Here is a 22,094-nt window from a genome sequence, read left to right as displayed (position 1 = left end):
GCGCGCGTGCAGGGAGTGACTCTGTGTAAGGAAGATGTGAACATAAGACATGTGGGAATGACTCATAAGTGTAGAAGTGTAAAACAATGGTTGTGTTCGGGTGTGAGTGTGCATGAGTAAGGATTAATATGTGAGTTGTATAAACGTGTGTAAGGATGGTGTGTGAATGTGTAAGGAGCTTTGGGCTATGTGAATGAGCATATGAGTGTCCACGTGAGAGAAACGGTGTGCAAAGGTCACATTGGTGCATGTGTATAGAGAGTGTGTGTGAATAGCCATGTGGTATAAACATGAACACGTGTGTGCATTTGTATTTACACCTTTATGTTTAGCTTTGAGCTAACTTAAAGTCAATTATAGTTTTTTAAAAACCTGCCTTGTTTTAAGTTCCTCTCAGATTGTTAATGTGTTTAACGTTACTGCCTGTTTTTTTGTTTGTTTGTTTTGGTTTCTGGAGACGGAGTTTCACTCATGTTGCTGAGGCTGGAGTGCAATGGCAAAATCTTGGCTCACTGCAACCTTCGTCTCCTGGGTTCAGGCGATTCTCCTGCCTCAGCCTCCCAAGGAGCTGGGATTATAGGCGTGCACCACCACACTCGACTTTGTTATTTTATTTTATTTTTTTGTATTATTAGTAGAGACGGGGTTTCGCCATGTTAGCCAGGCTGGTCTTGAACTCCTGACCTCAGGTGATCCACCCGTCCTGGCCTCCCAAAGTGCTGGGATTACAGGTGTAAGCCACCATGTCTGGCTGGCTGTTACTGCCTGTTTTTAATTACAGTTTATTGAACCATCAAATGATACATTTATTATGCATGGATTAAATATTAACCACCCCAAACATTAACTTGCACCCAGAGGTGCTGCATGGCATGGCAGGCAAACATTTCAGGGAGACTTCCCTGGATCCACGGTGCTTGGGCTAGAGGCTGGGCTCTGCCTTTTCTTAGCCATGTCATTTTAGCCAACTTATTCTCTCTGTGCATCTGTTTCCACATTTATAGGAAACAAACACTATTAAGAACAGGTTCTAAGAGATTTTGTGAGGCTTGATTTAAATGCTCATTCATGTTAAGTGCTTAGCATAAGGCCTGGTACACAGACCTTTTTCTAAAAGGCTCCATTTAATTCTTGGGATGCCATCCATCTTGGGATGCCATGTCAGTAAGTATAGGATATAAGACCAAACTAAATATATATCTTCTTCTGAGTGTAAGACAACAGGTTTAGAGATACACCTGGAAATTTAAAAAGTATGCAAATGTGACTTTGATTTTTGCTATATTTTTAAGATTGTTAGGGTTACTGTTAGCCTAAAGTGTCTTTTAAAAAGAAAATGTATAGTCAAGTTCTACCCATAATTTACTATTTCTGAAAAGCATTTTTAAGGTATAGTACTAAAGTGATATATTCTCCAAATGTGCTGATGGTCCTCTATTTTACAGAAAGTATGTACCTTCAGAAAGCAGGCAACCGGGAGTCCTTGTGTGAAATGGCAGCTCCAGAACATGTCCACATAGGACAAAGGGTAGATACACTTGTACCAAATGAATGTTCTGCAATCCAAGATCATCAACACGCACTACCACCCACAGTGTGCATGGCTGAGCCTCTCGCTGCCAGTTTCCCCGATGGCTGCTCCCCATCAGGGGTTGGGGAGTCCCTGCCTCTGTGAGAAAGCCTTATATTGAGAAGCCAGGCCCAGAAAGCCTCTCTGTGTGCCCTCCCCCAAATCAGGTTTTAGGTTCCAGAGCTGTTAAGGTTGTAACTACGGACAAGTTTACAACAAATGGACCCAGAAGTCATGCAATCCCCAAATCAAGCCAGTTGAGGTTTAATGTCTAAATTCTCTCTTTTCATATCATCTTTCATTATAGAAAGAAGTGTTTTCTCTGCAAATTGTTATAAATAAATAAATGAGTATTTGTGGGGAGGAAATTATGTCCTACTCTTATTGCTGAATATGGTGATTATCACTGTTTTCTGGACATCATGAAGTATCTATCAGTGTTCGAAACAGGATTGACAAATATTACTGAGTGGTCTGCTGGATACAAATAGAAGAGTCTTTTTGTTGACAAAACATCTCATAAAAGTAAAAAGTTACTTTTGATGCGCCTAATTTATGTATTTATTCAAAATACATATTGAACATTACTACAGGGTAGAGGCTAATTTGGTCACACTGTTTTAAAAATTGTTTAATCTGTAATGGTTATGACATTCCATTAAACTCAATAATTAAAATTAACAGCCTTGATATTAAAGCATGACTGGCAAGATGACTTAGTTATAGTTGCTCATGCCTAACCACAGGTTTCAATTATTACTAACTATTAATTATTATTTTTCGCTGGGTGCAGTGGCTCACACCTGTAATTCCAGCACTCTGGGAGGCTGAAGTGGGCATACAGCCTGAGCTCATGTGTTTGAGACCATCCTGGGCAACATGGCAAAACCCTGTCTCTACCAAAAAATACAGAAATTAGCTAGGCCTGGTGTTGTGTGCCTGTAGTCCCAGCGACTCAGAAGGCTGAGATAGGAGGATGGCTTGAGCTAAGGAGGTGGAGGTTGCAGTAAGCTAAGATCGCACCACTGCCCTCCAGCCTGGGCAACAGAGCCAGATCTTGTCTCAAAAAATTTTATTTATATATTTATTTATTTATTTATTTAAGACAGAGTCTTGCTCTGTCACCCAGGCTTGAGTGCAATGGCATAAACTTGGCTCACTGCAACCTCTGCCTCCCTGCTTCAAATGATTCTCCTGCCTCAGTCTCCCGAGTAGCTGGGATTACAGGCAACTGCCACCATACCCAGCTAATTTTTGTATTTTTAGTAGAGACGGGGTTTCACCAGGTTGGCCAAGCTGGTCTCAAACTACTGATCTCAGGTGATGCACCTGCCTTGGCCTCCCAAAGTGCTGGGATTACAGGCATGAGCCACCGCGCCCAGCCAAAAATATATATTATTTTCAAAGTGATTTGTCCTCCACAATTAATTCTCAAGTCCTGCCTTGTCATGTCCTGTACTGATGCTCTTGTTGAAACTCTTTGATCATCCTTATACCTTGATCAATACCACAACCCCAAGCTTCTCTAGAGAAGTTTGCTTTCATTTTCCCTGCAAGAAGATGGTAATGGGCTGTTAAAGAGGAACATTAGGAGAAGTGCAACCAGTTGAATTCCCCTGCCTTGGAAAATATTCCGCTGTCAGGGTAGCAAATGCCAGTTTGATAACTAACCACATAGTCTCAAATGTATTGGTACCTGATGATCAATTTTACTGTTCAAGTGCCTTAATATATTGAGTTTAATGACATATTTTTTAACACATCTATACTTCTCTAAAATTACAGCAGCATCAACAGTATCTTTTGAGAACTGGTAGCATGTGTACATATGTAGCCATACATAACTTGGCCAAGTCTTCTAAATTCTGTCATTTAAAACATGACATTTAAACAAAGTGTGCATTTTTTCTTATTTGTAATGAAAATACACTCCATTTCCTGTGGAACAGATAAGAACGGGGAAGAGAAGAGAATAATTGCTCATCTTATACATAAATTTTAATCCGACGCCAAAGTTTGAAAGGAGGTCGAAATGAAGTGAGATTGCCCTTACCTGTCTGAGATGCCACACGAGTCTATCTGAAGGTCACTGAAGTTCCCAAGGGACCCCTGCTGAACTGAAATCAGATCTACCACTCTGCCACCGATAGAAATGAGCCTCATACATCCCTGAAATCCACCAAGTGGACTTTTACATTTGGATCCAAAGCTTTTGTCAGGACAACCTGATAAAAACAAAATAAAACAAGTACACATCATAAAGAATCAGAATTCAGTATCATGGACAACTTCATTTAAAAAATAAAAGAAAGAGGCATATGATTATTTTCTGTATTAAAGGAGGCAATAATGACTGCAGTCATTATTAGTTTGATCTAAATTACAAACTGAAATTCATACAAAGAATTTTTTATTTACATAGCATTCCCAGGAAGTCACTAGTATTATAATAATGTGCAAGGATATTAGCTTGATCTAGATTTGAAAAATATAAACATTAGCTCCAGAATCCTAAACATGCCAGCCAGCAATATTAAACTGTATATAACTTACTGATGGGAATTTAGTCTTTTGAATTGCACAATTAAGAACATAAAAGATGAAAGCATATACTATGTATAAGAAAAGACACATTAATAATGGTGAAATGTCTTTGTATTTATAAAGCTAACTATTTGGAAAATGGGTTCTCTTGGCTTGGAATAAAATTACCAACTGTTTATCTAATTAATTATTGCATTTTCCTATATATAAAGGAACCATATACACAAGGATTTTAGTAAGTCTTGATGGTTTAATATCAAAAATATTTCACAGTTTGATTTTATTCTTTGCCTCATAAAAGAATGTTTCATTTACATTGATTTTTTCTAGCATTTATATAAGGCTTGTTTATAATTATTTAAATAATAAATACAATATTAACCATTATTGTCTGTGGTCTAATGGCATTCTAAATGTTTCTCTATCCAAGTGGAATAATAAGTTTATGGAGTATGAATACATGTATTACATTTTTTCCATTTTTAATTTGTATGGATACATGGTAGGTGTATATACGGGTACATGAGATGTTTTGAAACAGGCATGCAATGTGAAATAGTTACATCATGGAGAATGGGGTATTCGTCCTCTCAAGCATTTACCCTTTGTTTTATAAACAATCCAATTAAACTATTTTATTATTTTAAAGTGCACATTTATTAACGACTATAGTTACCCTATTGTGCTATCAAACAGTAGGTCTTATTGATTCTTTCTAATGGTATTCTGTACCCATTAACAAGCCCCTACTTCTCCCCAAACTCCACTACCCTTCCCAGCCTCTTGCAACAACATGGATGGAACTGGAGGTCATTATGTTAAGTGAAATAAGCAAGGCACAGAAAGACAAACATTATGTGTTCTCACTTATTTGTGAGACCTAAAAATCAAAACAAATGAACCCATGGACATAGAGACTAGATGGGTGGTTATTTTTTAATTAATCTTTATTTGCCATGATAATCATCAAACACTATCACAATTTCAAAGAATAAGAAGTGAGTCAGCGACTTCTTAATTCCTGTACAATCCAGACTAGTTTTCTACTTGTGAATTTCCACTATAATTACATTGTTTGACTGATAATATTTTTCCTTAATGCTTTGTTTTCCTGACAAAACACATTTATATGGCAAGTAAAGGACAACGTTCAAATTTAAAACTATTATCAGACACTGAAACATCTTATTTTAACCTAATAGAGACTTTGAAGTTTCAAATTTAATGTATCAAGATAAATTCATCAAAGCTTTTTGAGTGTTAATTTATTGTACATGGTACTACACACATTTCCAGTGCTTAAATTTCTTCTGTAGTATAAGATATGGTTACCATAATCTCAGTATGTATTCTGAATGACTTATTAGCCAATTAAGAATGTTAGGGTAACAACTGAAAGGATAATAGTTCAATAATATTTTGAAGCAACTATAATATGCCAGGAATACAAATAACTCTGCTAATCTTCTTTTCTCCAGGTGGCGTTTCCTGACACATCTCAAACTAATTCAGAATAAAATAAATTGTGCAATATGCCTGTAGGGAACAAAGCTAAGCAAACCCAGAGTCACAAGGAAAGATCATGGAATTTTACAGAAAGCATACTATCCTATCATGAGGCAATTCATATTCCTAGCTACAATGTTCAGTAAGCAAGAGATTCTACGAACAAAGAGGGGTTCAACCCAGGTTAGCCTCATTAGTCTATGATAAGAGGCAGCAACAAGTTAATATAATGCAATACCAGAGAGAAGTTCAGCACTGAGCCCAATTTGAGATGAAAGTCCTAAAATAGGAAGATTTCTGAAGAATACTTAATGCTGAATTAATGGATGGATCCATTACTGGAGGCAGTCAGCATGTTAAGCACCTCTGAGGATAACAGATAAATTATCGCTATATGTCACTGCAGCAGAAGTGAGATGTCAGGTTAGACTTCACAGTGCTGTAGTCAGTTCATTGGATGGAGAATGTTTGCTTTACACAAGGGAGGGGGATGTGAGAATTTTGCACACAGTATCCCCAGCTTGTGCTGCATGGCGTGTTAGGCACTGCAAAAGATTCCATGGGGGAATTTACAGAAATGAGACACTCAGTCATTCTGAATTTAGAGAATCTAAGTTTAAAATGTGTAATTTATAAATGATAAAAGCTGAGCAGAATGTACCACCACAATGCAGTCTGACTTTGTGAAAAGCACCTGTTTGAGGGTGGAAGAAAAAGTCCAGAGTAAAAAGTGATGGCTGGATAATAGAAGTCTGGGGTGGAATATATAGAGTGCTGCTAGTCCAGGAGCAGCCCACTCTCCCAATATGACAGCCACTGTCAAGACTGGTAAAGAGTGGAGCTATAACCCAGGCTGTTGGAACAGCCCAGATAAAATAACTGGTAACTTGCGGTTAAATTGAGAGAGAAGGAGAACCGATGAGACGTGTCTCACAACACAGAATAACTTTTTACTTGAACATGAACTGGCTGAAGAATTATCTAAAAAACACTTTCCACCTAGACAACACAGATCCTAGTGATAGAGCGCAGCCTCATCTACATAGAACTTTGCCGGATGAACGACTGTCACAGTTTACCCGAGAACTGGGGAGGGAGGTTGTTCCCAGGATGAAGGACTTTCAGCTGAAGTTGGCAAGAGTTGATCACCCCACTGCCTGTACCACCTAGGACCCTGTGCCAGTCTTGCATTTTAGGGACCCTACTTTAGCCCTCCTCCAGTCATGCTCTTGCCTATGGTACCAAAAGGCCTCACAGGAAAAGGTGATGTGTCCACTTAGAACCCTTTCCCCTCCAGTTCACTCCCAGGATCCAGAATTTCCAGTCCGAAACCCCTAAATGGGCTTCCTGGAAGATGGATCTCCTTAACCTGGTTCTGGAAGCACAAGGCTGGGAAGTACAGGGCAGAGTTTGGCAGCAGGCCTTTTGCTGTCATTCGGCTCCTTGTTTCCAGCCCTGGAACTGTTAGGGTGGCCTGGATTTTGCAGGGCTTGTATTTAATGACCAACAGAATCTCATGCCAAGGTCAAGCATATTCTGATGTGAAAGAACATCGATTGAATGCAGCACGCCAACATGGCACAAGTATACATATGTAACAAACCTGCACGTTATGCACATGTACCCTAGAACTTAAAGTCTAATAAAAAAAAAAAAAGAAAGAAAAAATGATTGAATAAACAGAGATACCTAAGTAAACTTGAGATTTGTAATTTTTTTAAGAAAGCCCTAAAGTTGGAGTTTTACTGTGGAAACTCTTACAATATATTATTTAGAAACACCTTAATATATGTAAAGTTATAATAAACATGAAGGAAGAATAAAACCCAAATTCAGGACAGCATTTACGTGGGAGATCAAAAGATATGACGCAAGGGACAGACACGCATTGATCACGTTTCTTTAGCAGAGGGACACATGGGTAGGTGTACACTTAAGAAAAATGGTTAGTAAGCTTTAAAATGTATATATGATGTAAGGTGTGAACAATAGAGGAAACTGGATGTGGGGTGTGCAGGAACTATCTGTATCTTTGCAACTTTTCTGTAAATCTAAAACTATTCAAAAATGTTTTTTTAAAAAGATGTATATCATATGTATCATAATAAAAACAAGCAAAATTACAGAGTACATGTGTGATATATTTTACTATACAGTAACATTACAGTATGAATAAAAGCAATCACTAGAGTAAACATTTATATAAACTAGCTAGGCATTGTTAAACCTGAACATGAAGGACATAAAATATGTGAAGAATGATGATTCTATTTTCATGATTTACAAACAATTTTATCCAGTCTTTTATTTTGCATCATTTAACAATATGCCTATTTTTTCCCTTATCTCTTTTAGTGCTTCTAAATCTTTTCCTTTGAAGTGAAAGCTCTTGGTTAAGTTGTTCTACATATCTCACTATTTATTAAAAGAATGTGTTACTACGGATTGCCATAAAATCAATCACATATTCCAAAAGGTTTTATAAGCAGCCCGGTTTAAACATCTCAGTAAAGGAAGCGATTATATATTTTCAGATTGTTGGCCCTAAGAAGCCTTTCACAATAATGGATTATGTAGCAGTCTTTTTGTTTGTTCTTTTGCTTTTAGAATCCTATAAATTGATTCATGGACTGTGTGCTCACTGTCAATACTTAGAAAATAATTTGTATTTTATTAGTGAATAATAAAGACTGGGCTACCTCTACCGAATTCAAAAATGATTCCAGAGACAAGCAATTATTAAAATGTAACATAACAACGACAAAACAACGCTAACATAAGCAACACCTCAACATGATTAGAAGTGAGTCTTACTGCTGGCAGTTTTAAAACATTGCATTTCTAATGGAAAAGAACATTTGTTTCAATTTTCCAGTGATAAAAATTGGTTTCCATTTTTTGGGCTTTCTTTTCCAAGCTTTTAGTTCAAACAAACATCTACTGGGCAGGTGGACGCTTCATTTGTTTTGTTCTCTAAGGGAGATGAACTGGTGTCGAAGGCTGATGCCCTGATTTCATCAAATGTATCAGTGCATTATGCTTAACAAGGAGAAGAGGTTGCTGGGGCTGATTAAGTTAAATTATTTGTCCTTTGGTATAATATTGTCCTTCTGTACTGGACAGTAGGGAAGCAATAAGGATGCTCTGAAGGAGCTAAGAGGCATAATCAAGAAAATACTGCAATTAAATCAGCCCATAAAATCAGAAGACATACAAGGATCATTTAACATTAGGAAAATATAACAAGGTTTAGATAAAAAAACCAAAGAGGATGGCCTACTCAAAATCAATCTCATTATAGAAACTGTAAACAGAAGTAAGTCCGCCTTGCAGAAATGCATTTCAGGTCAGAATTTTTCGACTTGATCCACCCAAAATTTCCCTGATCAAAGACAGTGAAAAATTATTCCTTAGTATTCACATTGGTTAAAACATGATGACTTCACCAAGACACGGGGGCACTAATGCAAATATGGTTCAGTTGCTCACAGAGCCTGGTGCCTATTCTTACCTCCAAAGTAATAGGTGCCATCTGAATAAATCTGCTCAGGCCCCAGTGGAGGAGCAACAGAAGCCAACTGGCCATCCACCGCCACACTCAAGTGATTCTTTTTAGCAGATAAAGAGACAGAATGCCACTGCCCATCATTTAATCCGACACCTGGGGAGATGAAATCAGTTAGAGATCTCTCTCAATAGTGAGCACTATAAGGAGTTGGTTAGAAACAGCAATATACACATCACTCAATTGGCTATAGTTCTTAACTCTATTAATTAAACACAATCACATCAACAAGGAAAGGGAGACAAATGGGAAATCAACATCCTCTGTGTGGAAATGGGGCATTCTAAATTCCCAACCCTGGACAATCCTGGATGGTTAAAATATTTCAATTATTTGTCATAGATTGATTTTAGCTTCCATCTATGTAATTTCCTTCCTAGGGAGGAAGGATTTGGGAATTCCCAAAATTCAAAGATATACCCAATAAAATGGTTTACCTGCTACTTTATACTTTTTTGATAACCACCTTTTTATGGTAGGATAATAGAATATTTAGCAAACTATACCATCAATCATTACAACAATATTGGAATAAACTATTAATAAACAGTGAAAGTCTACAGGTATAACGTAAAGTTAAAAATAACGCACTGTGAAAAAGCCATGTCTATGCAATTGATCCTCGTAATTTGTAGGTTTTATATTTGAGAATTTGCTTCCTTACTAGAACTTACTTATAACTCTCAAATCAGTATCTGAAGGGGCGTTCTCAGTCATTTGAGGACATGCACAGAGCAGTAAAGACCTTGAGCGGCCCTGTCCACATTTCCTGCTGAGGTCAAACAGGGCAATGCTCTCCCTTATTGCTTTAGCTCTCATACAGTAAATCACATTTTCTTTAAATTTTTGTAAGTTTGTTCGTGATTTCACTGTTTAAAGTGGCCCCCAAACATCATGGCTGAACTGTTGACTAGCATTCCTAAGAACAAGAAGGCTGTGATGTGTCTCTTGGAGAAAATACATGTGTTAGATAAGTTTCATTCAGGCATGAGTTATGGTGCTGTTGGCCCTAAGTCCAATGTTAATGAGCCAACAACATTATACTAAAGAAGACGTCCTTAAACAGAAACGCACATAAAACAAGAGTATGTATTGCCTGGTTGAAAAAATGTGACAGAGGCTCCCAGGAACCTAACCCTGTTATTTCCCCCAGGAGCAAAGGTTCAGTATTCCCTAATTCAGTGTTCACAGACTTTTGAGAACTTAACTATAATAAACAATAAGAATAAACTCTCTCTATATTTATATACAATTCTAACTATATTCTTTTTTTAATTTGTTTGTTTGCTTTTTGAGACGGAGTCTCACTCCGTCACCCAGGCTGGAGTGCAGTGGTGCGATCTTGGCTCACTGCAAGCTCCGCCTCCCGGGTTCACGCCATTCTCCTGACTCAGCCCCCCTGCCCACCACCACAGTCGGTTAATTTTTTTTGCATTTTTAGTAGAGACAGGTTTTCACCATGTTAGCCAGGATGGTCTCGATCTCCTGACCTCGTGATCCGCCCACCTCGGCTTCCCAAAGTGCTGGGATTACAGGCATGAGCCACCGTGTCCGGCTCTAACTATATTCTTACGTAAGTATGAGAAGGGACTGAACAGAAATGTTCTTGGCCAGGTGCGGTGGCTTATGCCTGTAATCTCAGCACTTTGGGAGGCTGAGGCAGGTGGATCACCTGAGGTCGGGAGTTAGAGACCAGCCTGACCAACATGGAGAAACTCTGTCTCTACCAAAAATACAAAAAATTAGGCGGGCATAGTGGAACATGCCTGTGATCCCAGCTACTGGGGAGGCTGAGGCAGGAGAATTGCTTGAACCCAGCAGGCAGAGGTTGCAGTGAGCTGAGATTGCACCATTGCACTCCAGCCCGGGCAAAAAAAAAGAAAGAAAGAAACAGGTTTTATTTTGTTTTGTTTTGTTTTTTTTTTTATGAAGGAAAAATGTGATTGTTTTTATTTACTTACATACTTTCCTGTATTTTCCAAGTTCATATACATGTATATATGTATAAAGTCAAAAGTTGCTAAAATCAAAAATCGAGATATTCTTATCACCTCTAAAAGGCAATCTCTAGTCCCTCCTAAGGAAGCCCCAGTATCATGAATCCATCAGAATGCATAGACTTTTCCTCTTACAGGCAATCGATTCTACAAGGAGCTCTGTAGTTAAATATTGAGCAGAGATGTGAAATCTAAGCGTCTTTGTCATGAATTTACCAGTCAGGTTTACATCCATTTGAATAGTCAACTCTGTGTGATTCTGCAGATCAAATTAGTAAACAAAAAATATAAGCAATCTATCAATCCCAAACAGCCTGTTTTCTGATATTGCATGTGATTTCTTTACTAATTTTATGTAAACCTCCTTTCTGATATATGTGATTTATTTCCCCGAGTAATTTCTACTACATGCATTTGGATCAAAAATGCATCAAAGCTGCCTTAGGTGATTACATGTCTTTGCCCTGGACGTATTTAGTCTAACACAAATTTTAGCCAGGGCACAGAAGCTCACTTTTACATCACATCCATGAAGCAAAAAAGATTATCGAAGACCCAACTCTGGTTTGGTTTGTGTAAGATAATAGGAGAGGCCTGAAAACTGGAATAGGAAGAATGTAGGTTAGATACTTTTAGACACATTTTCTAAGAGTGGACTCTGAAATAGACAGCTGAATAGAGTTATGTAATCCTTGATGGTATAGGACTGGATTAAAATAAATCAGATGTCCTAGATTTGTCATCCAGTGCTTCCTTTAAGCTAGATTTCACTCATTTAGAGAGAACTTTCTTATATACTCTCTGTGTCATATGTACAGACCCTTCCCAGTCTACCACTTGCCCCTGGCATTTCTCCTACATCTCACTTCCAAAGCCCTGTGTGCAAGACTCTACTTCTCTTATTTCATTTTAGACTTTCCACTGGTGTCCAACAGTTCTTCTCAAACTGTCTGTGGGGATGAACATTTTATTTTTCTGATCTATTGCAAATGGAAACTTTTATAAAATATGATGAAAATAAATTACTGAAAAAATAGATTTTGGCAAGGCTGCAGAAAAAAAGGGGGAATGCTTGTACATTGTTGGTGGAACTGTAGATGAGTTCAGCTTCTGTGGAAAGCGGTTTGGAGATTTCTCAAAGAACTAAAAACAGAATTACTATTTGACCCAGCAATCCCATTACTGGATCTATACCCTCAGGAAAATAAATCATTCTACCAAAAATAGGGGTCCCCAATCCCCAGGGTAATGGACCGATACTGGGTCTGTGGCCTGTTAGGAACCGGATCACACAGCAGAAGGTGAGTGGCTGGCAGGCAAGTGAAGCTTCATCTGTATTTACAGCTTCTCCTATCACTTGCATTACCGCCTGGGCTCTGCCTCCTATCAGATCAGTGGCAGCATTAGATTCTCCTGGGAGTTCGAACCCTGTTGTGAACTGCACATGCGAAGGATCTAGGCTGCACACTCTTTAGGAGAATCTAATGCTTGATGGTCACTGTGTCGCATCACCCCCAGATGGGTCCACCTAGTTGCAGGAAAACAAGCTCAGGGCTCCCAGTGATTCCACATTATGATGAGTTGTATAATTATTTCACTATATATTACAATAATAATAGAAATAAAGTACACAATAAATTTAACGTGCTGGAATCATCCTGAAACCATCCCCCTACCTTACAGTCCATAGAAAAATTGTCTTTCATGAAAACAGTCCCTGGTGCCAAAAAGGTTGAGGACTGCTGACCAAAAAAGATGCCTGCACTTACATATGTATTGCAGTATTATTTACAATAGCAAAGACATGGAATCAACCTAAGTGCCCATCAGTGACGGAATGGATAAAGAAAATGTGGCATATAGACATCACAGAATATTATGTAGCAATAAAAAAGAATGAAATAACATTGTTTGCAGCAACATAGATGCAACTGAAGAGATTATTATCCTAAGTGAATTAACACAAAAACAGAAAACTAAATACAGAATGTTCTCACTTATAAGTAGGAGCTAATCCCTGGGTACACATGGTCATACAAATGGGAACAACAGGCACTGGGGACTTCAGAAGGGAAGAGGGCATGGGACAAGAATTTAAAAACTACCTATCAGGCACCATGTTCACTATTTGAGTAATGGATTCAATTGAAGCCCAAATCTCAGCACAATGCAATATGCCCATGTAACAACCAGCACTTGTACCCCCAAACCTAAAATTTTAAAACATAAAATAAAACAATAACAAAAAAATAAATAAAAGGTAAAATACAAGCCCACTAACCATGTGCTTAGATATTGCAGTGATCTCTTTTTACCAGTTTCTAGGAGTTTAATCTCAATTTTTACATTCATCTCATCGTAGATCAGTTAAAAGTATTTCACTGAGCCAGTGCTGGTCCAGGGACCACACTTTGAGTAGCAGGGCTCTGGGCAGTTATTGGTTAGGCATGCAACAGGATTACCCAAAAGGCTTGGGGAGGCCTATTGTTCATACAGAAGCAAAAAATAGATTAAGAACAAAACACTGCCAGAGCAACCCACTGTGTAATTTGGCACACATTCAAACACATTCATCTAACAAGCTGGCAGGTTACAGGTTGTGAACAGAATGAAGTTGTGCCGTGTTTGTGGGGGAAACTTCAGACAGCTTTTCCCAAGCGTCCTTTATAACAAACATTATTTACCCATGATGAGGAGACTTAACACCTGTCAATTGGAATTTATTACTACAATCACAAAAGGTCCCATTAACTCATTTCAACTAACTCTACCTAATTTAAAATTAGATTCTAATTGTTTTGTAAGGATACAACTTTCCATTACTGGCTCTGATAATAGGATGGCCCCTTTCAAGGGCCACACCACTGTGAAACAGGAGAGAGAAAGAGAAATCATAGAATTTCAATTTGTTTTCTTGTTCCTGACATCCACTACTCAGAACTTTTAAGTCTGGGAAGAAACATGTTGTCATAATAACAAAATAATAATTTTACTGAGGTATTACTTATAACAAACACTGGGAGCTTTCTATGCATAGTATCATTTAATCTTCACTAAAACTATTATTATTTTCATCTTAAATAAGGAGGAAATGAGACTCAGAGAGGAAAAGAAACTACCGAGGTCATATCCACTTGCTGGATAGCTGAAGGAAAACAGAAAACCAAGACTGACTCCAAAACCTACACTCTGCCCTGTCTGCAAGACAGGTGTGTCCCTTATTTTATTTTATTTTATTTTTTATTTTTTGCTCAAGTTAAACAATTAACTCTAAGAAAAATAGGTCCCAACAGCTAGGACATGGCCTGGTACCATCAGTGAGACCTTGGTGTTATAAGAATCTGGCTAGCACTGAGGGCTAGGCTTTGGTGTTCTTCTGTTGAACGTCAACAATAACACAGAACACCAACATCAGACAAGGCCATTCTATGACTATAATGAAATGAAGGTGGGGAAAAGTCATGACTACTTTATAATCTTGTCTAAACACAGACAGAAGCAAGGCTACTGCACAAACAACAAAACACAAACTTCTCTCTCTCCCAATACTTATGAATGACCAATTGTTTTGTTTTGTATTTACCAATTACAACTTAAGCCTTACTTCATTCCTTCATCCTTCTAGATAAGGTTTACAAAGATAGCTAATCGTAGAATTACCCTCACTTCCCGACAGCATTTCATCTACAGCAATTTTTCACTTCCTTGAAACCTCCCTCAAATCAGCTAACACAACCCCAAATCCTATGCCATCCTAACACTTTTGTCTTCACACAACCCTTGGTTTCCAGGGTGTGTTCTCTCTGTTGCAATAAGCAATAAATTCAACTTGTTTAACTCCAGATATGTTCATCGCAGTCTTTGGATGGAAAACACTGACAATGCCAATTGGAATAATGGAAGGATGGAATAGTAAATGGAAGTGTTTGCAATTGCGGGTTGGAGAGGATAAGATTATGGACTAGAACGTTCTCTCTCTCTTTCTCTTTCTGTTGCTCTCTTTGTTCTGTCTTTCAGCCTAAATCACATAAACACACAAAACACAGCAGGAGAGGGAAGATTTGTATCTACTCCCTCTTTATAGATCGTCTTCTAGTTCCAGTCCTAAATTGCATCAGAAACATGAGAGCTTAGCTGTCATCACCCTCTCATAAGACTACAACACATATCTATAGTGCACGATGTATAACAAAAAAATCATCCTGCCATATAGGGTAGGAGTTCTGCAAAGGTGCAAAAGGCAATTATACCTAGGCCATTCCTTAGGGAAACACTAAAGGGTGTTGCCTCTTTCCAGGTGTATTTCAGCACTCTAAAGTGCCAGACATTCTTATACGGACTAACTGTAGTCACTAATCAGAATTAAGGATCCAGATCACTAGATAGCCCTTGTCAAGATGAAAATACGGAGGTGGTTGGTACCCATCACTTTGGTGGAGAGCAGGAGTTTAAGGGGAGACAGGTGTATAGCCCAAAAGTTAGGAATATTTCAACAGTGAAAGGGAGGAAGGGGGATTGACAAAAATCGCTCTCCTGGGTGCAGCAAATCAAAGGGCCTGCTCCACTCTCAGGGGCACAAGAATCAACAATGCTTAGTAATAGAAAAATGCAGAAACATCTCAAATACTGCAAGCCTGCATCTGCCAGGCCCTGCCCATGGGGACAAGATGAATGGTTATAATCCTGATTTTCACTGTTAGACAAAAACAGCAGCAGAAATGCTAAAATCATACCAGAAATCTCAAATTTGATATTAAAAACTTTGTTTTACATAGGAACATAAAACTGTACTGTTCATTGATTTTTGCTTTGACATCTATAAAGGTGCCAATGACTAAAAATATTTTGTGTCATAAGGGATTTTATAGTGCTGCTAATATGTTTTATGATTTATACTAATATAATGTGAATATTTCAAAAATGATTTAAGCTGACATAATATTTTTGAATAATTCCAAATGACAATTTGCAAAACTGTACATATTAAAAATTTAGTCTGATAACTCAAACATTTGCACAATTCAGTTCTTTCTCAATACAATTTCATCTTAATCTCATTATAAAATATATTAAAATGTTGAGTTTTTCAAACATGTAAGATTTGTAAAATGTATCTCCAGAAGCTAAGAAAAATTAATCCTTATATAATGTAAAGATTTAGTACAACGTGATAGCAATCCATCAGTAAAGACGTGGTTCTCTTGAAAGTCATTATAATACATCCTGACAACTGGTTTAATTATCAAGCATTGCATACGTGAAACGTAAGTGGAAAGTCTTCCCCTTGGGAGAATAAACTGACCACCCACACAGCTACCATTTAAGTCGTCTATTTTCCAGTGCAGAATGTACTCGCTTCACGGGAACTAGCAAAAAATAATATCGTGAAAGAAACTGAAAAAAAAGGGTAGAGAGAGTTTTTAAGTAAAATCTTACTTGTGTTATCTTCAGTGTACTGACATTCAGATTTAGTCTAGTATCCTTATAATTAGTATGAAAATAACCATACAAAGTCAGATGACATCATAACAGATTATATTGCATATGAATTTAAACATTCATTTAGAAATGTTTAAATCTCATGGGGTATTCTATACGACTTATGCCTAGTAATATATTAACTATACATGCTTGTAAAGTGGTTAGAAATGGGCTGGCTTCAGCCTGATCAACATGGAGAAACCCCGTCTCTATTAAAAAATACCAAATTAGCTGGGTGTGGTGGTACATGCCTATAATTCCAGCTATTTGGGAGGCTGAGGCAGGAGAATCGCTTGAACCTGGGAGGTGGAGGTTGTGGTGAGCTGAGATTGAGCCACTGCACTCCAGCCTGGGCAATAAGAGCGAAACTCCATCTCAGAAAAAACTAAAAAAAGGAAGAAAAAAGAAATAGGCTGGCTTCATGGAGCTCACCACAGTAACACTGCACTGAAGTGGTTTCTTTAAGATGCTGAAAATTAGGGTATGAATATAACCACTTCAGAAGATGTCAAATACATCACAATAAATGACACATTAATGGCAAGCTTACATTTTTAGACTTTCATTTTCAGGGCCTATTAATTATTAATATGAGACTGATTAATTTATTTCTTTTTGTCTAGCCAGCAAATCTACCACATTTTGAACATTAAATAAAAAGTCACAGCATAGTATCTCTTTGAAAATTATAACTAATATTGAATTCTCAGTTTCATATTTAAACTCCAATAGTAGTACAGCAACAAAAAGACATATAAAGAATCGGCATTTGTATATCCATTTGTACACTTATTTTCTCATATTTAATTTCCAACTGTATTTTAACTTTTCCTTTTTTTCTCCTCTTTAAGTCACATTCCACTATTTTTTGGTCATAGTTAATACAGAGGAGTAGTACAATGGAATCTTTAAGTTGTTTTTAAAGATCATTTATTAAATTAATGTAGTAATTTACCCCAAGGCAACCTCTAGTCGCTTGGCTTGGATGCTATTGTACATACGTAAAAATGTGATGCAGAGCTTTTGTCAACAACTATATAATTTTAATGAAGAGACAAAAATATTCCTCACTCAAAGCACTGACCTAAATTAGACATTCATTTTCCAGACACTCATATAGTCACCTTAATCATACTACTTCTAATCATTAAAACGATACCATATTGCCTAGAAGTAGAAGAATTACATTTAGTGCCCAAATGAGGACTCTTTCATAACTCTTTGCATCCCCCCAAAATGTATTCAACTCTTTACATAAGACATCAGCAAATAAAGTTACCATTCACACTGTACACTCATATACAGATATAGATACAGATCCCAGAAAGACCTCTCCGTTCTTCTCACAGACCAGATAAGACTAATAGGTGTGTTAGGAACAGTCTAGTTTTCCACTGAGGGACACTTAGTTAACTTGTTGGCCTATTTCGAGGTCTTCAAGTTTTCCCCAAAACATGTCACCTTAGGATATGTTCTTTGCCTGGAGTAGGAGACAGGGTCACGAAAGGAAACTTCAGTTCCCCCAAAACTATCATTTTGGTTAATAAGAACTGCTAGTATGAGAACCATATTTAAAAGAAAATTGGAATCAAGTTCCTCTAAGGAAGAGTACTTATAATCTTATTAACCCGAGTATTCATTTATTAAGCAAATATGAAATTTTTGGTTATGCATAAAATTTGGCCACAGAGATAATGGAATCTTTCAAATCCATATGCTTTGCCCTGGGGAATACATTTATTACCTGCTGTGATGTCACTGGGTAATTTTCCTGGCTGGTAGAGATTCAGCTTAAGTTTTCCATCACTCAGAAAGAGGAGGATACCCCCTGAAACCAGCTGGAGTTCACTGAATAGCAGAAGCCCTGCCTTATTCCAAGTTCGAAATTGAAAAGTGGCAGAAACCTCTTCCTCTCCAGAGAAGTCTGGCAGCGCTAAATAACTCCGGGAGCTCAGAAAAGTCACGGGCATAGATTGTGGTTGTGAACAAGAAAATGACACATTTCCCTGAGAAGAGAGTCAAAGAAAAAGCTTTCAGAATGTTATTCACATCGCATTAGTAACAGATTTTGAAGGCTGCTTTTCCATCTCACATTTTCCGCAATTTAAAACAACCGCCTGCTATCAACATGACAATCCAAATCACTGCCATCTTTCTTAAAGGTTCTTCAATCCTTTGCTCTGCTCTTCTCTCCATTTCTCAACTTTAATAGAAACTTAAAAGTCAATGAAGTCAAGCTTATTTAGAAGAACACACATTGGCATAAAACATTTGGTCATGGTCAAACGGAAACATTTGGCCCCATTATGAATCTGTGAAAAGTGAACTCACTTTTATTATAAACAAATACATTGTTCCAATGAATGAAATAACAAAAGCTGAACAGCAAACTACACTAACCAACATGCTACCCTATAATGTAAAGGCAACTATAAGACCATCAAATCCAGGAAAAAAAATTGGAAACATTTTTACCAGTTGCATCTTGGTCTTTTTTTTTCTTAGTGATACATAATAGTTGTACATATTTATGAGACACATGATATTTTGATACACACACATAATGTGTAATGAGCAAATCAGGATAATTGGGATGTCCATCATTTCAAACATTTACCTTTTCTTTGTGTTGAGAACATTACAAAACTTATCTTGTAGCTATTTTGAAATATACTATAATTCCTTATAAACTATAGATGCCCTACTGTGCTATTGAAAACTAGAATTTTTTGCCCCTCTTCTTTCTAATCATATTTTTGTGCCCATTAAGCTGTAGCTTGATCTTATGCATCATTCGGATAGCTGCCTGATACCCTACCAGCAGCAAACCCTCTTGCCAATGAAGAGTGAATGGTCCTTGAAGCTTCTAGAAACTTGTTTTAAGGATAAAACACACACATACACACACACACACACACACACACACACACACACATCTATCTAAAATATTTTTATTTTTATTTTAAATAATTTCCCTTTTATAAAAAAACAACTATTTTAAAATCTTGCTGGCTGTTACGGTCATATAAATACCACCAATGTACATAATTAGAAATAAAATGCTATATAAACAATAAATACACTTATGATGTGCTTTGGGATTTGCTGACAAGTGAACTTAAATTTACGTACTTTGGATTTTAAGCAACGAAAGAAATTCATTCAGATCAATATGTGTCGGCTTTTTATTATCAAACTGGTTAAGCTAGAAACCATGTTTCCCAGAATCCCCTTACTTGTCTGCTTCTGATTAAGACCCAAAAAAAGAGAGCTTGGGTGATATTTGACAGTTAGAATTAAAACACCAGCAACACATTTTGTCGCAAAGGTTTTTTTGTAATCATGTGCGACGAGGGGTGGTCATGCAGCGGCTGGTTTGTTCCAGCCTGTCCTTGCTCTCCTGCACTATGGCCCATCTCGTCTTCCTCACAGCTGGCCCTGCCGACGAACAGCAAGCACAGGCCCATCCCCGGACGCATGGCTGGGGACACACAGGGGTGGTGGCTACCCACAGGCAACAACTGCCAAAGTTCTCTTCAACCCTCCTAGGCTGAAAATGTCCGTAAGCTTCAACATGCCTCCACACACCATTGCTTTGGGCAGAATTAATGATTTCTCTGACCCCTGCACGTCCCCTGCCAGGCCATTCACTTTTTAGCTCCTCTGAAAACTGTTAAGGTCCAAGTCCTAATACAGATCCACTGTTCACAATACTTATGCTGGTGCTGCTTCCCTAACTGAAACCTAACCAAGAGAGTTATATTTAAATTCTCCCCATTTCCAAAGAATTAGAATACAATACAGTCTGACCAACATTGCCATTTGGACAGATTGGCAGATGCAATATTGTAACGTATCCTATATTTGCTTGTGGTAGTAAGATCTCTTGGTGCAGATTTCCTCCATGTGATATTTCTTACATGCTGTTGTCTATTCGTCTCTTTTATTTATCATGAACAACTATGGCAAAATATAAATTTTTCAAATGTCTCCCTAATATACATGGATGTTATCTGATTCCAGAAACTCTGTATGCTCATCTGGTAAGTTTGTCAGGGAATATCTTATTTAAAAATCCACAGAGCAGGATGGGCATAGTGGCTCATGCCTGTAATCCTAGCACTTTGGGAGGCTGAGGCGGGCAGATCACCTGAGGTCAGGAGTTCAAGACCAGCCTGGCCAACATGGAAAAACCCTGTCTCTACAAAATATACAAAAAGTTAGCCAGGTGTGGTGGCAGATGCCTGTAGTCCCAGCTACTCGGGAGGCTGAGGTAGGAGAATCGCTTAAATCTGGGAGGCGAAGGCTGCAGTGAGCCGAGATCATGCCACTGCACCCCAGCCTGGGTGACAGAGTGAGACTTCGTCTCAAAAAAGAAAAAAAAAAATACAAATCAAAAGAAATTAGGCTCCTGTGAGTAATGACATCACAATAAAATTAAAATATCAACCATAAAAACACCGGTTTACTTCATATAAAAATAAAATAATTATGCCCCCAAAATGACAATTCCTTCAGATAGAATCAATCTTTTATATGCATATTGCCAATCAAAGAAAAATATTTAAATAGGAGTAACCTCTAAAACATCATGTCAAATGGGAACCTAAAATGGAGCAATTTTATTGTGTAGTAAAAAGAAATATAGTTTTACTAATGTCTTCGTGTAAAGACTCTTACCATAGCAATGATCTGTGGTTTTTGCTGCTTGGCCAAATCAATGATATCCACTCCATTATAATAGAGATTTTCCAAACATCCATGAAAATTTCTATGTGGGAATGACACTGATTTTCCAGGTTCTGGAATCCCTCCAAAGCTGATCTTAGAAAGAAAAATGGCATCAATAATATTGTTTAGTGATTTTCTAACAATCTGCTTAATTATGATTAGCATGTATAGCCATAATCATCACACACAGATCAATTTTTCATAACCCTACACACACAAAAATTAAGATATAGATTTAAAGCAAATGTATGTGCATTTGGCTTTTATTTACACTGGAACTTTATTTTTACAAGTTGCTGATCACATCTCGCTTTGATATTCACTGGTTGATGAAAAATACATCTTTATATCATGGTAAAACTTGATCTGTTTAACACTATAAGCAATTATAATATTTTATTTTAGATATGTTTCTGGCACATATTGATATTTGTGCATTCAAATCCATTGCTAATGAAACAATTAATTAGTTTGTTGCTACATTCTCCTCATAAATCTATATTGCTCACAAATACCCTAGAACACAAGGAAGTCATAGCAAACATCCTATATTTGCTTGTGGTAATAAGATTCTTGGTGCAGAATATTTCCTACATACGATGTTCTGTGACTACATAGTTTAGGTAAAAAGATCACCTCCCTCTACAACAATCAATTTACATACTGTGGGAAAGATGAACATACAAGTACTATACGCCGA

General features: G+C 37.5%; 1 protein-coding gene across 1 annotated transcript in view; it reads right to left on the bottom strand.

Annotated features, from left to right (window-relative positions):
* CNTNAP4 (contactin associated protein family member 4) overlaps window positions 1-22,094 on the bottom strand; it is a 276,813-nt gene that overhangs the window by 86,997 nt on the left and 167,722 nt on the right. Inside the window, exons 7-10 of the mRNA XM_007994117.3 lie at window positions 21,344-21,487; window positions 18,408-18,669; window positions 9,132-9,281; window positions 3,624-3,795 (exon numbers count right to left, since the gene is read on the bottom strand). Coding sequence (XP_007992308.1) covers window positions 3,624-3,795; window positions 9,132-9,281; window positions 18,408-18,669; window positions 21,344-21,487 — 728 coding nt within the window. The remainder of the gene's footprint in view (window positions 1-3,623; window positions 3,796-9,131; window positions 9,282-18,407; window positions 18,670-21,343; window positions 21,488-22,094) is intronic.

Source organism: Chlorocebus sabaeus, chromosome 5, assembly GCF_047675955.1.
Source record: "Chlorocebus sabaeus isolate Y175 chromosome 5, mChlSab1.0.hap1, whole genome shotgun sequence".
Classification (NCBI taxonomy): Eukaryota; Metazoa; Chordata; class Mammalia; order Primates; family Cercopithecidae; genus Chlorocebus; species Chlorocebus sabaeus.
The sequence above is the reverse complement of the archived record's forward strand: the minus strand, read 5'-3'. Positions and strand labels throughout refer to the sequence as shown.